The sequence below is a fragment of the Mya arenaria genome, chromosome 3, assembly GCF_026914265.1.
Source record: "Mya arenaria isolate MELC-2E11 chromosome 3, ASM2691426v1".
Taxonomy (NCBI): Eukaryota; Metazoa; Mollusca; class Bivalvia; order Myida; family Myidae; genus Mya; species Mya arenaria.
The window spans coordinates 49,410,168-49,427,726 of NC_069124.1; the positions used below are offsets into that span (position 1 = coordinate 49,410,168).

Below are 17,559 nucleotides of genomic sequence, written 5' to 3' on the forward strand. Positions count from 1 at the left end.
AATTATAAGCCCATTTTCCAATTTTAAGGCCAATAAAAATTGATTTGCTTTGGGTTACCCGACCCTACCGACAGAATAGGCGCCGACACTACTGTTTTATAATCTGTTTGAAAAAAAAATGAAAAACCAAAAAGGTTTAATCGCTTTTGACTTTGTAGTTAAAACCTAAATGCTTATACAGGAAAGATAACTTTAACACCATTATCTAATGATGAAAATGACATTTGTAAAGCCTAATAAAAAGAAATCCTACCCTACCTATTTCGGAAATGGATGTAACCATAACCAAACAAATTTATTTAGGTCTTATCTACAAGTTAGGTCAAAACGTGTTTTGCCATTATACATGTATCTTGGACAAGTTCATTTAACCATCAATATCCATTTATTGTATCAGACTATCACTCTAAGAGATATGACCATTGAAATGGCAAACTATTTCTTCACAGTGCCCGCTCTCTAAATTTTGCTTAACCACTTATCACCAAACCTGATGTCATAAAATTAGGCCAGTGTTTTGTGACAGTGAGCATCTATTTATTGTGATAGTTCTGCCCCACTTTAAACAAGTGGGTGTGCATTACTTTGCATATGCTGGTCATTCTGTCAGTAGACCAATGTTTGTGAGGTTGAAACTAGAAATGCTCAAGACTAGCTTGGTCCTAATACTTGGTAGAGAGATTGGTGAAGGACACAAAATGACTCCTTATTTGAGATCTTAAGGTCAAAGGAAGAGTAAGGTAACCTGAACACAAAGTTTGACAAACAACAGAATGCTTTTGGCTTACTATATTGTAAGGATGTATGTATTAAAATTTTCTTTTGACCTTTCGGTCAAGGAAAACCCGTGAAAGTGCAAGCACTTATTTCCAACGGGGTTCTTTGTTTTTGCTGAAGGGGCAGCATGCTGAAGAGATAGTTCTTTTTCAAAGAGACCCCTTGGTTCTTTTACGTGTAAAGCACAGATACAAGGGGTACATCTTCCTGGGTTAAACCAGTATTGAGTACACCACTTTTCCAAGCACTACCCTGAAATGCTGTGTACCAGGCAAGAAAGCTACTTGTATCAACTTTTAAAGTATTTTGGTATGATGCGGCCAGGGATCGAACCCACTATCCCCCGCTCCGCAGGCGGATTGTTTACCACTAGGCCATACAGACGGAAGGATGACTGAAGATATGACTACCTTCACCAAACAACAAGACTAAACAAGGATTAAGGCTTGTAATTGACAACATTTTTTACATTGTAAGATAAATAGATTGAATCTGTGTCTTTGTGCCTGCTCGGCCACATCAGTTGCCCCTGGATGGGATGTGAAGGTCGTCTAACATAACTGACTGAGCTCTCAGAACTTGACAAGAGTAAACTGAAACCAAAATAGCTTCAAATCTTAAACATATATTTAATATTAATTCATCCTCATAACAATCTGAACTGTTAAAACATAGTTTTTCACATAATTACCTTTACTGATAACTCATCATAATATAATTTGCTGAGCAGGTCGGTGTGACATAAAAGTTTTCTGTTGCCAATAAAACCTCAAGTGAAAATATTTCCGCAAACACCAAACTTGTTAAAAAATCGAGAAAGGAAAGTAATTGTATTATCTGTAATGCTTTCAATTCTTTGAAGATCTGGTTCATAAGGAGGTTAAATTCACTAAATGTAGCAGAATTGTTTTAATTATCCTAAAAATAAAACAAGAAAAGTACACTTAATCATCCTGTGGTATCTAGTCTCAAAAATCGGTAAAAGGTGCATTACGACACTAGACAGTTCCATATTAATGATTTATTCTGTATCTAGATGAACTCATAGTTGCAAGACATACAGATTTATGTATGTCACGATGGTCAGAAATGTGTAACAGCATTACCGGTAAGCTATGTAAGAGCCTTTGAAGCATAGTTACCTCATATTTGGATTTGGCCAGACGAGCTATCCCAACTATCCAATTCCAGCGATTTGGTCCCTAGGGTGATCTCTTGGTCTGATAATTATAAAAGACATGTGTTAGGATTTTAATGATGCACAAAATAAAGAAGTATTTTGTTCCTATGTATTACATTTTTTAATATTTCATACAATCCTTATGATTGCAATTGCTCAAGTCAGATTGTTTGGATAGCTTAAATGGTCAAAACTGTATACTAGGTTTTTAGCAATGAACTGATGTTTAGTTTTAAAATCTGATTTGAGTATGTAATAAAGAACCATTTACTGATTATAACCAGAACTGTTTTCATCAAAACTTCAGGTAGGGATCGAACTCCGGACCCTCTGAATCAATGTCTGATAAGCTGATCTCTCGGACATTGCAACCAATACACTTAACAAATAAATGTTTTGTATTGACATTGCTTTAGACAAGACATAAACCCAAAACAGGTCAATGAAATAATAGTAGTAAAAACTGATCACAGGGGCAGGGTGTGTTGTAATGCCATACCCCTATGGTCGTCCTTCACAATTACCAAAAAGTTAAAATTATTCCAAGGCTGATATATTAAGATTGGGGAATTGTTACTTGTCCTAAATGATAGAAATTGTAGCTTTTATTCCTCAAGTTTCTGTCTAGTCAAGAAATAACTGAAATCAATTGTGTAATTATTTCTACAGATAAAAAGTGTTCAAAGACCGTTGTTTCATTAATGGAATCAACAAAAATAAAATAAACAGCAACCTTTAATAGCCATTGGGCATAGCCATTTTTTGGCCTGATGTTTGTCGGTGAGCAGCAAACGTCTTCCGACATCAGAACTAGAAACTTGGAAAATCTAAAACATAAAACATCTCCATTTATTTTTAAGCAAACAATCAAATCATGCAATAAGTACAGTGTAATAGTTCTATTTACTTGTTCCAATATTCATTTGAATTTCCCATTTTAACCATCAGTCTTAATAAGACAGGGTGAAGTCAAATAAGGCATTCATTTCCAACTGACAAACATCCGAAAATACACAACGTCCGAATTACGTAAACTTTACATAAGTCATAATATTTCTTTCCAGACAAGTGATCACCGAAAATCGAGTGTACCATTATATTCTACATATAAATAGTGTTCAAATGCCGTTGTAATATAAACTTGATCAACAAAAGTAAAATAAATGGTAACCTTATACTATACCTTATACTATAAGGTTACCATTTATTTTACTTTTGTTATAGCGTCCACTGGGCGCCGCCATTATTGATCTTTGCCTGACCCGATAACGATAGTGTTAGGGGAAGGAACTCCAGACTATAGTTTCAGTAAATTCAATCAAAATGGCGGCTTCCGGTATAAGCAATGTGGCTCGAAGTTTGGAAATTAAATCTTATTTTTTACAATAAATATGTTTTGAGCATGCTTGAAGTCATTGTTGATCGTCTCATTCACTAAACGGTCATTATTTAAAGCAATCATTATGCAATAAAGCATGTGTATCTGAGACTGGTAGCGATTATATTGCGTAATTAGTGACTCGTTTTGAATGGAAATCGGAATGATCAACTTAGTACTCTTTTATGCAAGTCATAGTACGAGGGACCGAAATTTTACCTCGTTACGACGATGCTAAAGTTAGTGTGTCCCTGCAGGTCGGGTATTTAACCCGGGTTTTGAGAGACCGGAAGTCAAAGTCCCCGCTATTCCGGACTTGGGGGGGGGGCATAAAAACATCTAAATAACCAAAAAAAGTACTCTGAAAAATACCCTTGTTCTTTTTGTTTTAATAAGCACATGTCATTGCATTTCCTGTGATAATAAAATCAAAATTTAGTCTATGTTATATGGAGTCTGATGTTTGATGATGTGTAAGTGATCATTTTTTACAAATCCATAATCAATCCTAAGTTATGTCTTAATACAGTTGCATATGGTGTTAAACTGATTCAGGTAGATTTATATAAGTCGTTTCAAACTTTTTACTAAAAGCAGGGTTATTTATTATTATGAATGATCATCATATTAAAGTGCGTTTTAATTATATAAGAAATTAGATTTATCCATATAATGTTTGTACTAAACACGGATGAATAAATAGTATGTTTTCCGACATTTTCCCAATGTCCATAAGAGGTTCAGTTTAAAATGGCATTAAAATGGGTTTAAGGGCAATTATTTTGAACAATCTTTCTTATTTATATTGAATATAAGGAAAAATATATTTTTCGCTCTTCGCTCGCTTCGGTTTTTATGAAAACTGACAAAAAACATTTTTTTTCGCTCGCTCGCTCCAATTTTTTTTGGCAAAAATCCGAGGAACTAAACATTAATTTGGTGTGGCCTAATGTTATTTGCGGATTCCGATGTGCCAACAGCCTGAAGTGGTCTAGCAATCTGAAACCGGGAGTCGATGTAGCACTGAATACAATATTTCAAAAGAATGAAGATGTTAGTCATCCCTGTCGAACTTGTTTGTTTGTATTTTGTTAAACGTGTGACATTTACAGCAAATGTGTAATTATTGAGCAACCTATAGACAATGGCAAAATGCCATATTCTGAAATTTGTGTCAAGTGCCAAAATAAGCATTTAAAACCGGATACTTTCAGAATTTTCCAGCTCTTAGTGTTTTCGTTCAGTTTCTTTTGTTGCACCATTAGTTCGAGAAGCAATCAGTTAGGCATATAGTTATAATGGTTTTTGACTGTCAATGAACACAAGATCATTATTTTTATATTGTTGAACTGATATGTTCTGTTGAATATATATATATCAGACTATGCGAATGTCCGTCGGACAGTCGGACATGTCCGGTATATTTCCATTTTGACCGGCGAAACTTTTGTTTTGGTCGGTCACAATGTCCGGTGAAAAATTACATTCAGCACCGTTTAATTTTCGGAAAATTTACTTTCAGTTTCTAAATAAATGTTCAGAGTTATTTTTAACTATTATATCATGATTATTCAGCGTGTTAATCCGTGTATCACTATTTGTAAACCCCGTTTCGACATGTTTCCGTAAAAGCCGATAAAACGCGTAAGGTTCCGATTTCAGCTCGTACTCTAATACTTTTATTTTACGGAAATGTTTGGAAATTACAAAATTCCGTATGTATTTATTTTCGGCGAAGTGGTTCCCGGCAATCGTTTTAATTTAGATATGATGATTAATATACCGAGCTGACTTTCTTTCCGCTCTGTTTAACTTTGCCAATAACAAGAAATCTACTTTCGTTTTTGCATAAATGTTGTGCCTGAGTTTGACTTGTAGTACAATTCGTTACATTTTATAACCGTGCTGTATCTTTTAAGCGACAGTCCGCAAATCGGGCAAATTAGCCATGAAAAAAAAATAAAATTCATCTATGTGTTGATAAGCATTCCTGACTGACGAATCCAAAAAAAAATTGGTTCAAATCGACCTAGAAATGAGTTTTTCGTGTCATTTTCAATATCTCTTCTTAACTATCGGCCCCCGAGAGTTAACGGTTATATAAATAGAAAAAACAGTGGGATTCCAAAGTTCTTGCGCATGCGCAGGGCGATACTATTTCCCGGTCTCTCCTCGTAAAATCCGGTCTCATCCGGTCTCATAATTCCCGGTTCATAACTTATGGCCCCAGGCAACGGATTGTGTTGCTGATGTTTATAACACGATTTTGACAATCTTAGTTGTTTTTATATGTAACAAAATGGTATAAAATATATAAACATTATGTCTTAATTTATGCAATTTGTTATAGGTATACACTATTTATGCAATTCGTGTTAAAGGTGTAGAGAAAGATGCGATGCAGTACAAATGCTCATGTTTTTTGCATAAAAGATTGAGGACGGCTAGAGTATGAATTAACTTAGAATTGCACCTTTTAAATTATGTTATGTTATGTTATTGTTCTTCCTTTTATGTTTACCCCCCCCCCCCCGACATAAATTTTTTTAAGCATAAATGATTACAATTGAAAAATTCCATGTTTGCATATCCGACTCATATCTGATTTACATGTAGTCAAGCATTGTTATTTTTTGTATTAATATTATCAATAGTATACTTATAACTGAATTTAATATGAAAAAAACACACACTCAATGTGTTTGTTATTCATGACATTAATTTCAGTACATGTGCATATTTCATGTTTTTATCTTTGCCTAAATTTATTTTATGTTTTATTGATATAACATTTGAAATAAATAGTGACATAATTATCATCAAATATCTAATGTTTTAATCAACTGTAATCTTTTGTAATCCTATTACCCCCCGCGGTCATTAACACCTTTTTGGTCACGCCCGATAGCTACTATAAAACAGAGACCGGAGGAGACCGGGACCGGGAAATAGTATCGCCCCCAAGAGTAGTCGGAAAAACCGTAGACCTACTTTCCCTTTTGCCGTCTAAAAATAGCAACTTTCGGCAATTTTCAATTTGTTAAATCTAAGTTATTAAAGCGATTTTTTAAAAAATAATTGCGGTTCAGTCGGTCTGAATCAATGTGGAACTTATTAAAAACTTTTGAAATACGGTTACTTTTGCGGACTGTCGCTTTAAAGATGAATTAAAAGAGTAAGATCTAGCTGTTCCATGGGTAGACGAACCAGATATGAGTTGGTTTTTTTGGGAGGCAAAGGAAGAAAAAAAATATGACATAAGATCCGAATATTGATTTTTTACATGGTATTTAGCTTTTTTGTAATTTATTATAGAACTGTAAGACAAGTCTAACCAAAAAGATCTAAACCTGTTATAATGGGGATTTACAAAACTTATTTAAAAAAGAGGCTTAAAATCAAGGTTTAAGCTGATGTAACCGAATACTGTTTGTAACATTGCGACAGGTAAAAATTTGTTGCGACAGGTAAACTTAAGGTGTTTACCTGTCGCAATGTCCTGTGAAGAAGAAAAAGTTTTCGCGTTGTCTGATATATATATAAATATATATATATATATATATATATATATATATATACATGACTGGACTGGAAAAACATAAATTTGACAAACTGATGTATTTCAGTAAGCTTACATTGATTCAATGCATTAGAAAATAATGATTGTTCAAAGATTTGCGGCTTTTCATTTGGCCGAAAGGGCTGTTGCTGCTTGTTATGAAAATACTACATGTTCTAATACCAACTCAATCTTTAGGTATTGAATAGACTCTTGTCAAACTCCAGGTTGTGTTGCATTAAGAAATAAACTGAAGCATTCTGTCAAAAAAATACTTATATATGCTCAAGAACCACAGTTATTGATCAAGATTCAGCTGTCAGTACAGAAAAGGTGTGCTTGTGTTTTGAATTAATTATCCAGGGTTCTCAATAAAATTCGTCTGAAACCTCTCAAGTAGTAAAGTCATCGACCAGCTATTACTTATTCTACTTAAGTTCACTTATTTTTCCAAATTTGAACTGGCAAATTGCCATTTGAACCAACTATTTTGGCAGGCGGCTGGTTCTTTTTGAGAACACTAAATATTAAAAACATAAGATTGAATGAAGAGAAAGAAAGCGCTTTTTTGCTTGAACTTAACATAATTTGACACTGTATTGCAAATATTCATTCAGATTAATATATATAAAGTAATAGTAAAGATATGTGTGGTCTAAATTGGTTCTACCTTTCATATTATCATATATAAATAATTAGCCTCATTAAGGCAGTTTGTGTAGATAATATAATCTAATAATTCTAATCGTTTACATTGTTTTCATATATATGAATGGTTTTCATAAGAAATCGGCGCTTGCTCTATTTTTGTCTGTACAGTCAACATTAGAAAAGTTACTTAGGCCACAACAAATTGATCATTTGTTCGTTGGATTTGCCGCACCTAAAATTCGAAAAACGAAAAAAAAAAAATGAATATATAAATAATATGCGCCCGCACATACTATTTGGCCGCACATATTTATATTTTTTGTTGACTTCTAAATTTCCTCTATTTTCTGAAATTCTTTTACTTAGAATTTAAACCTGCAACGTCGACCTCGACTTTTTGAAGGTAATTCCATGCTTTAAATTCTTCGCGAGCAAACTTTCCTCGTGTCAGGACAAAATAAGGTCCGGGTAACCGCAAAATAGCCGATATTTCTTGACAGTCTTTTTTGTCGGGAATATTTTGCAGGACGCACCGTTGTTATTCATTTCCGGTATTAAGTTTCAGGTTACTTTCAGTATTTGTAATGTAAAATACACTTTTAAGTGAAAATCAGTGTCATAGTCAATGGATTATAGTCTTCAGTAAACAACAAGAGTTTCACAGCGTCGAAGGCAATAATTATTTATGTGTGTTTTAAGTAATTTATTGTTTTGTACTCAAAATTTAGTGTTAAATAATAACTAAATCGGATTTTGAGTGCAAAACTTATATTAAAATACACGAACACACGACTTACGGTACAACCATTGAACATGTTTTCGTGAGTTAATTTTTTTAAATTCTTAAATGTCTTTTGATATAATCATAATGGTTTAAAACAGATAAAAATAGTAGGACTTGTAAATGTTTCAGAAACATTCAAACATTTTGTATTTATGCACCAGTCAATTGTAACCACGCCCCCCCCCCCAATGCCCTCCCCTCAGGTCCGAGGAGAGCCGGGTAAATGAACCGTGTTTTAACCTTCCAGGTGGCCCCGCAGTGCCGGGTGAATGCGGTGGATTTGCCAGGCGGGGTTGGCTGGACCGAAAGTCCCCGCTATTCCCCAGACCTGGAGGGGAGGGGGGGGGGGCTGGTGGTTACAATTGACTAGTGCATAACACATACAGTTTGAAAATAACATCAGTTAAATTAGAAAATAAAACCTTTTATAAGTAAAATGACTGTTTTAATTTTAATTTGGCTATGGGGCCATCATGTTGTTCTTTTTAAGGCACGGACCTATACAGCATAGGTTCTTGGTCAAGGCGAGGTCTTGAAAGGGAAACACCACCTGCTTTAAAATAATAACCGGTGCCACATTTGCAGAATTGTTTGATCCTGCTTCAAATATGTTGTCCCGCAATTCAATCCACATTGTTTCTTTTTTTAGAAATGTTCTCTGTGTTATTTACTTTTTCAATCTTCTGCAATGTCACTACAATTTTATCACGTTCTTCAAGAGGTTCAAATTTAGACCTGACCCAATATTTGGAAATGCTCAAAATGCTCAAATGATGAATTACTCTTACTAGTCTAAAATGTTTTTTGGGATAGTAAGTTACGGAATGAATACAATAGTTTTCGTTTTGGTCCTCGAATAATTGCACGTTACTATGAGGAATGTTGTCTTTACAATATATCCACGTTTAAATTTAAGTTAATAGTAAAGTGGATCTCATTGCCATTTGTTAAATATTGAGACAGGTTTTCATGTGATACAATCAAAACCTTTTCATTTATAACTGAAACCTTTGTTTGTAATTGAAAAGCATTTCTTGACATAATTGTATGATAAATTTGGTAAGAAATTAAAAAAATATTTTTTTTTTTTAATTTTTCGCTCTTCGCTCGCCTCTGATTTGCCTTAAATTTAAAAAAAAGTATTTTTTTTTCGCTCGCTCGCTCATAATTTTTTTGGCAAAATCCGTAGAACAAATGATCAATTTGTTGTGGCCTTACGGCTTTTAAACCTATGCATATACAAATATAAAATAGTGCTTAAAAAGCTCAGCTGCCTTTTGTGATACTTGACTGGATTCTTATTTGATAGAAAATTAGGCTCATACTTGAAAGGCCCGAAATGTTTTAGGGTTTAATAATTAATAATGAGAGAAAAAAATGAAAGTAAGTATAAAACTATGATATATATTGTTTGATAAAACCCCAATGTCCACACAATGCTGTTTTAAACGACAATGTATGGAAAGGTCCAACAGTATCATTGAAATATGAAAAATAGGCGCTAAATTTAAAATATACTTTCAGTTGTGTTGCATATTTGTTGTATCGATATATCCAATGTTGTTTGTTTTCATACTTGCTGTTAAAAGATGTCAAGAAGGTTAAGGGATGTCATTTGGCTATACATACACGTAGATAAAGTAACATTACTAAACATATTGGGCCTTTAAAGTCTTGAAAATTTTAACATGAACTTATTCATACAATTTTGTTTCCCGCCAGATGTAAAAACATAAAAATATATTGGAAAGCAAGACATCTGGGTCACTGTGGATGACTTAATTTTCTAAAGAGTACATGTGTACATGCATATTTAACTGATGAATGTCTTAAACATATTTCTTTTATTATATACCTGATTTTAACAAGGCTGTTTAAATTCAAATTCATTTATCAATTCAAACACTTAAAGGTGTTTTAAAAGTTTAAAAAACAGTTGTTTAGATAATTCTGTTGTATTGGTCTTAATGAAAGCAGTATTTGTATTTGCCCTTAAATTGTAAACAACACTTTTTTCATATTTAACATTTTGCAACAGATTTTTACCTTTTTGGGGTTATTTTATTTTTGTAACAAACAAATAAGAATATATTCTGTATTCTCACTGAGATGTTTTGCAGATGTAATGGCTTGGCTACAAAAAGTTCATGTACAATCAATAATTCCTTCAATTTTTAGAGTTAGGGTTCCTTTTGTTTAATTATAACTAGTAATGGAGTAAATGTTTGATCATGACTTACAATCATATTTAAATTGATTTTTGCCCATTCGATTTCAGTAAAAAATACAATTACTCCTGATTGTAATATTCTTCTTTGCAATCATTATTGTTATGTGGTAGGTTTTATTTGTATTCTGTTTGTTACATATTCTTATAATGCGTTAATGTATTTGAAATGAAATGCATAGTAGCTCTATTTAAGTTCAAATGAATAGCACAACGCAAATTATTTCGATATATAGTAAAATGTATAATATACAATGTATACAATATCATTGTGGTTGTTTGTATATATATATATATTAAATAAATTGTAAACAGTAACAGAACTGCAAAACGTGTCCCTTTCACTCCAAGTATGTTTTACTTAGTCAATTAGTATTTTTTAACTATAATGTGTCCGGGAATAATACTTCAAGCCCGTATAGACTGCGCCTTAGTTCATGTTACTTACTATTGCCTCTTTTGGAACATTGTTGTGTGTTAATGTTCCCATTCTATCATAAAGTTTTTGCAAAAGTGGCATCACTTTGCCCATGTCACCATTCTCCTCTTTCCTATCAACATTTACAGCAGCCTTACAGGTTTTCTTTTGACTTTAGGGCTTTGAGACAAATCTGCCTCAGTATTTCTAACTTATCTTTTGAAATCCTCAAAATGAGTCATCCCATCTCTCTGGTAAATTGTTAAGTGCTTCAACTCTTTCCTCAACCCGAATGAAATACTTATTTTACTAAACCTTTGCCAGTACACCTTACAGTACGTAAATTGACTGCTTGATCAAAAAGGTCTTCAAGTCTTGATGCATATGTATGCACACTTTCAGATGAGCGCTGTTCACATGCATAGAATTCATGCATTAGCCTTTCACTAGATTCGAGTGTTACATAATCATTTTCCAACTGAGTCATCATTAAATTATTATAATCTTATCTAACACCCTGTCCAAATCGTCTGATTCTATCGTCTGCCACGCTCTTTAATAATCTTCTTATACCTAACATAATCTGCTCTTCTGAAAAGAATATCTCATTGATCAAAGCTTCAACCTCATACTTCCATGTTTCCCATGAAACTTCATCTTTGCCATCATCACCGTAGAATGTTGAAAGCTTAGGAAAATGAAGTGCCCTCGATTCAGTAGATTTTGGAGTTGGCTTTACATCAATATTTGTTTTATCATATCTAAATGCCTGCGAGTTTCATCATGTCTGAAGGTTATGCCAAGTAATTTCATGGCTTCCAAAATTTTAGCCTCCTCTACAGAAACATAAACTCGACCATCACATGTGGATGTATCCAACTTGTCCTCTTCTCTGTCCATATGGTCAATGCGTTCCTCCTTGTCTGACAAGTTTTATTATATCACAACCCACACAATATTAATCACAACACAGTATTTAATAAAAGTGTGAAATGTTTTATATATTAATTACAGAAATGTTTAATGGTCACAAATCACTGATTATTGTACTATTTTAATTACAATATTCAGTTTCTTATGCTACAAATCACTTCTAGAAAATTCAAAGTTAATTTAGAATATTATAAAATCACCCTTTACAGTGTATAGAAATATAAAAAATGACATTAAATTTCAGATATGCAAAATAAATTTCAGGGACTGATATATATGGAATTTTCACTGAATACATTACTCGAAATAACTTACTAAATACAAAATAAATCAAAATTATTAAAATCGGACTTAATTAAAAAGTGTAAATGAATTTAAAATTTGAACAATCAAACTCACAGTAAGGCAAATGTATAAAATATACAATAAATACACACTTGTAGCAATACAGTTAGATGGTTGCAACTCTAAATAAGACTAATAAAATAGTACTGAAATTATGTTAAATAATTGATCTCCAAATCATGTAATTCGACAATTATAGCTTGATTAAGTAACTTTTATTATGTAATTGTAATATATCTAGCTAAGGTCGTATGATTCCCCACTGTGAGCGAAAATGATTATTATGAGAATTCTATTCATCCCCGTTAATACAAGTTAATTTGATTCAATACCATGACTACAGTTTATTTGATGCACTACCGAGACTAAAAGTTCATTTGATTCACTACTTAAGAAACTGCTTACTTTACAAATAACAAATTAAAACTAATTTCTAAGCAAATTGTAAATTAATGTATATATCAATATGCTAAAGAAATGCTTATACATTTTGTTAATAGGATCTACAATATCGAAAATACACATGAAATATAATTCTACAAGGCATGCACTACTACCGTCGGGTAAACATATCAAATCAACATAAAACATTAATAAATTTTCTGAACACGTAGCCTAAAGTAATCTTGTAATTTCATCACATATTAAATCGTTATAAATTCAGATTAAATTAAGTCCACCTTCAAAAGAGCCTTTCAATAGACGATTAGATCAGCATACGTTACTTTAATTCAGAAACTCAGTGCTTGACTAGTTTCATATAAAATATTTTGGGGAATTTCCTGTAGTCCTATCGAGCCGGAAATATCACTTTTTAAGTTTATTCAGTGTTTTATTCCAACCTGTTGAGCAATTATTCTAGTTCCAGACAACCCAAAAATAATATCTTTCCAAGGTCAAAGAGTATTTAGAAAGCCAAATCGTGTTTCTATAAGTCCACTGAGTAGGTCCCCAATAGCCCTCTGTATCCCTATTGTGGTTACAGCCAAGCCGAATCATTATTAAACAAGCGGTAGCCGTGGTTTACAAAAGTTAAGCCAGCGCTCATGTAATCACATTCTGGGGATCATCTACCCAAATCTGCCATACAGCTACCATAAACTGACTGTTATCAAGCCCACGGTGTGTCCAAAAAACCTTTGTTAGACTTGAGACCACTGAGTGTAAAGAAATCCTATATAGGATCACAAGTCAATTCAGTGCCCAGTTATTCAAAATTCTGCTGCAAAAAGTTTATCAAGTGTCAAACATACCACAGGAGGGCTCTTCCACATCCATCGCAGTACCAGTAAACACAAATGTAGCTACAGTTAAGTCCACCATGTGTCAGGCAAACAGTAAAGCAGCATTATTCGGCATTCTTAACCACAGAATACTTCTACACAGACCCTTCCAGTGTCTGAAAATTACTTTAATGATCACAGTAAAGCAAATTTCATATATAAACAAACCTCAGAGAGTCTGTTTTTAGTCAATCCAGTTCTCTACTGTCTTACTTTTGACTACAATTATGCACATTCTGAGCATGACAAGGGCATGTGTAGCCCGACAGTGCACAATTGACCACATTTTCGCAACAATGAAGCAGATTCAGAGCAAAACAAACTGTGTATTACTAATGAAACCGTTGCACTGCCAAAATGATTACATGTAGCAACCATCAGCCCAATTTGGAGCAAAACAAGCCCATGCTATATTTCAACATAGTACACTCAGTATCAAATAGATCACATGATGGCAACCATACAGCCAATGTAGAGACCTAAATTACAAATATACAGCTCCAAGCCTACTCAGTGAAAAGCAGACTATATTTTGCAACCACGAAGCTTAAATTAGAGACAAAGTTTATGAATAACACAAGCGAAAAAACAACAGCATGAAGCCCATTTAGAGCCCAACAAACCTATATGCAGCTTTTTTAAGTCTAATAAATGCCAAATGAACCATATCTTGGCAAAGATCATTAAGATAATTCAGAGCAAAACAAACACATGCATAGCTCTTATTAAGCATATTAAGTGACGTAATGACCAGTTCAAGCAATCATAGCGCTTTTTAAGAGCCAAAGAAACATGTATGCAGTTCTAATTAAGACTTAAAGATCACATCATTCTGGCCCCATCAAGTTCAGCCAAACCCATGTGTAGCTCTAATTAGCCTACCCAGTGCTATATTGTCCAGATTTTGGCAACCATAAAGTTCATTCAAAGCAAAACTAGCGCATATGCAGCTGTCATTTAGTTTAGTGTCACATGTAGTCCATTTAGATTAATCAGAGCCAAAGTAACCCATGTGCTTTTCACCTTAGGCACTTCATCGCCAACTACACATTTGGCAAACATATGCCCCATTCGAAGCCAACCAAACCAGTGTGCAGCTCTATAATTGAGACAATTAATCAATACCACATGGGGCCATATTAGATTTTGTGGACATAAAGGATATATCCTGAGAGGCTCCTTAACCTAGCCATAACACTAGTAGTTTAAATTATATAAACGATTCAGCTGCTTTAAATTAAAAAAAATATATATTATGTTTAAATTTATGTCATCCCTCATTGGATAGACACAATTGCATTAGCATCAAAAACTATAAAATTACACAGGAAATATCAAATGTTGTGGCATTTTCGTTCCTTGACCCTCAGATTGAATTGACCTTGTCCATAAGGAAATCAATGCAGCATGTAAATTTAAGGTACATTGGGATCAAGGGCCTTAAATATATAATGAAATAAATAGGATTATCTTAATTTTTTCCGTGTGCCAAATTTAGAGATAAAAATTAGATATTAATGGTGGCCATCTTGAACGCCATCTTATATTTTTTGGTCCGTATCATACATAGGTTACATAAATTAAGTGATAAAATGTCTGCAATACTGTAACACATTAAATCGAATTGTTTATAGACTTTACTTTCAACATCTTAATAACCATTACCTTTTACTAAACAGGCCATTTATTCAGGTCACAAGAACCACTATATATGGTGGCCATCTAGAAATTTGGCAGCCATACATAGATAACCTGTTATTACAGACAACTTTTGGACCAGATGTGAGCTTCTGGTAAATTTGTTTTTTTGTGTTCAAATGCGGTAACCCCAATATATATTAATATATAGGTACACGAAATATGTCGTTCTTTAATTCTAACGACGCGTCTGTCACCCTTGAACCGTGTGCCCCAAACAGGCTTATCATTTATACAACTGGTATAATGCTCTACTGCAAAAGTGTTGTAAATTGAAGCTTCACTATGTACACTTTGCTATAGCATTTTGAAGGGTTCCTAGTCCACACTACCAGACTCCAGTAAGGTGACTAAATATCGACTTACATAAAGTAATTGTTTCCTGTTGTTGTTTTCATTAAATATTGTTATTATCCTGCGATATTATCAGAAATAAGTTGGTATATGAAATTCTGCTCGTTGATCCTCAAATGTTACATCAATTTTCAAGAAATTATAACGAAATGGCTTATATATTTCCACATAATGAAGCATTTGCCTTAGTAGATAGCACATCAACTATGTTCTTTGGTATATGTGTATAAAAACCTTTAAATTCATTTTCCTCTTCCGTGTTTTGCCAATACAAATATTTTAAATTACGCCACCTTGCAAATGTTCGAAAATGAATATATGTATCTGAGTGAAATGATAAAGGAAACAATTCTATAACATGAGCGTGGTCTGGTAAAAATAGCACGTGACTTAATCCGGCCCCATGCATTCCTACTAAAATATCAGTATTTGTAATGAGAGATAGCTGCTCTAGCATGGTAAGGCCCTCCAACCTTATAGCTGTTATATTTGCTTCCGGGAAATTGTTTTTCAATGCTGATATTATTTCGCCCTCGTTTTCAAATTTCCTATGAACTCGACCTCCGAAAATTGCTTGCCTTTCTGGATGAGTCATATAATCTCTCCGAAGAATCACTGTTATTGTTAACTGTTTGCAGTTTAGTTTAGTTTTAGTCTTTATCCTGAAGGAGGCTAGGAAGAAATCTCTGAACTCTTGTAGGTATGGAACATCGTTCAAAGCATGATTATTCAAAGGACTGATGTACCCAATTATACTCCAGATCAACGTTCCAAACACAGGAAGTTCCTGCTCACTATCGGCCTTTGTAATTGTTCCAAACAGTGTATTCCAAACAGGATCCAACATATTTCCCGGTCTTTCATCAATGAATAAAATGTCAACATTCGATGGACTTAATTGTAGTTGTTTAGAAATATAAAATACATTCATCCATTCACACATTGTGTGGTAGAGGTTATGGGCTTCAATGCGTTTAAAGACAAAGGTCGGGATGTCATTGACCGGATAAATGGCTCCCGTCTGGAAAACACTAGTAGCAGTTTGTAGCTTTTGAAGCCATTCTTGCAGGGGTTTCGTGTTGTCCCATTGGTATTTAAACGCATACTGAGGTACTGCATTTCTGCAGATTATTGAAAACACGTCCTTCTTAATATGTCTGGCATACTTCAAAACAACAAACTCTTGTTCATAGAAGGTTATATTACTTTCACATGCGCTCGTAGTGGTTGATCCATATTCATACACAAGGCTTGACGGCACAAGGCGGCTTGTTTTCGCCTGTTCTACTGTCTGTGGCTGTTTTACTGTTGAATTGAAAGCAATATATGTACAGCTCAGTGTGCAAATAGAGATCAAAAACAGCAACATCCCGCGTTTTCGTTTTATATTCCCTCTTCCTTTTCCAAGATACTGTAACAGATAAAATAAGTGAACCTTAAGATACAAAAACGGAAATTAAGAAGAAAAAAAAGGTACACATACATTACGAAAACTTTTTTGTTCTCCAGAAACTCTGTTATAGCACTGAATATCCAAAGTATATCTAATACGACGACAGGACCACTGAAACAACACTTTCAAGAAACAACAAAGTCTATTAACAGCAGAACAAATAAACAACAGAACCACATATGCCACATGTCTACAAAACAACTTGGACTGTAACCAACATGTCTAGCAGGGCATTAAAACAGCAGAATTACTTGAGCAACATGGCAACATGACCACTTATCCAGAAGGGACTCAACACAACAGGACTAGTAATACAACAGGGACACTAAGCAAACAGAAAAATAAACAACAGTGTCGCTTATACAACAGAGCCACTAAACAACAGGACCACTTAGGCAACAGGGCCCATAAACAACAAGACAAGCTTGACAATTAATATCTAACAGGGTCACTTAACAACAGGGGCAGTAAACAGTACCAGTTATGCAACATGGACACTAAAGAACAGAATCACATGAT

At 33.8% G+C, this 17,559-nt stretch overlaps 1 protein-coding gene across 8 annotated transcripts in view; it reads right to left on the reverse strand.

Annotated features, from left to right (window-relative positions):
• Positions 1–1,211: 1,211 nt before the first annotated feature.
• Positions 1,212–17,559, reverse strand: part of LOC128228627 (uncharacterized) — a 60,779-nt gene continuing 44,431 nt past the window's right edge. For 2 of the 8 annotated variants that reach the window (XR_008259955.1, XR_008259953.1), the window contains exons 2-4: positions 2,691–2,784; positions 1,920–1,997; positions 1,212–1,370 (exon numbers count right to left, since the gene is read on the reverse strand). Coding sequence is in view for 1 of the 8 variants with exons in the window: in XM_052940043.1 (XP_052796003.1) it covers positions 15,742–16,998 (1,257 nt within the window). In the remaining 7 variants the exon portion in view is untranslated. Of the gene's footprint in view, positions 1,371–1,919; positions 1,998–2,690; positions 2,785–2,997; positions 3,216–3,554; positions 3,668–11,004; positions 16,999–17,559 lie in introns of those variants that run through there. The other 6 variants (XR_008259954.1, XR_008259950.1, XR_008259952.1 and 3 more) reach the window with 6 other exon arrangements.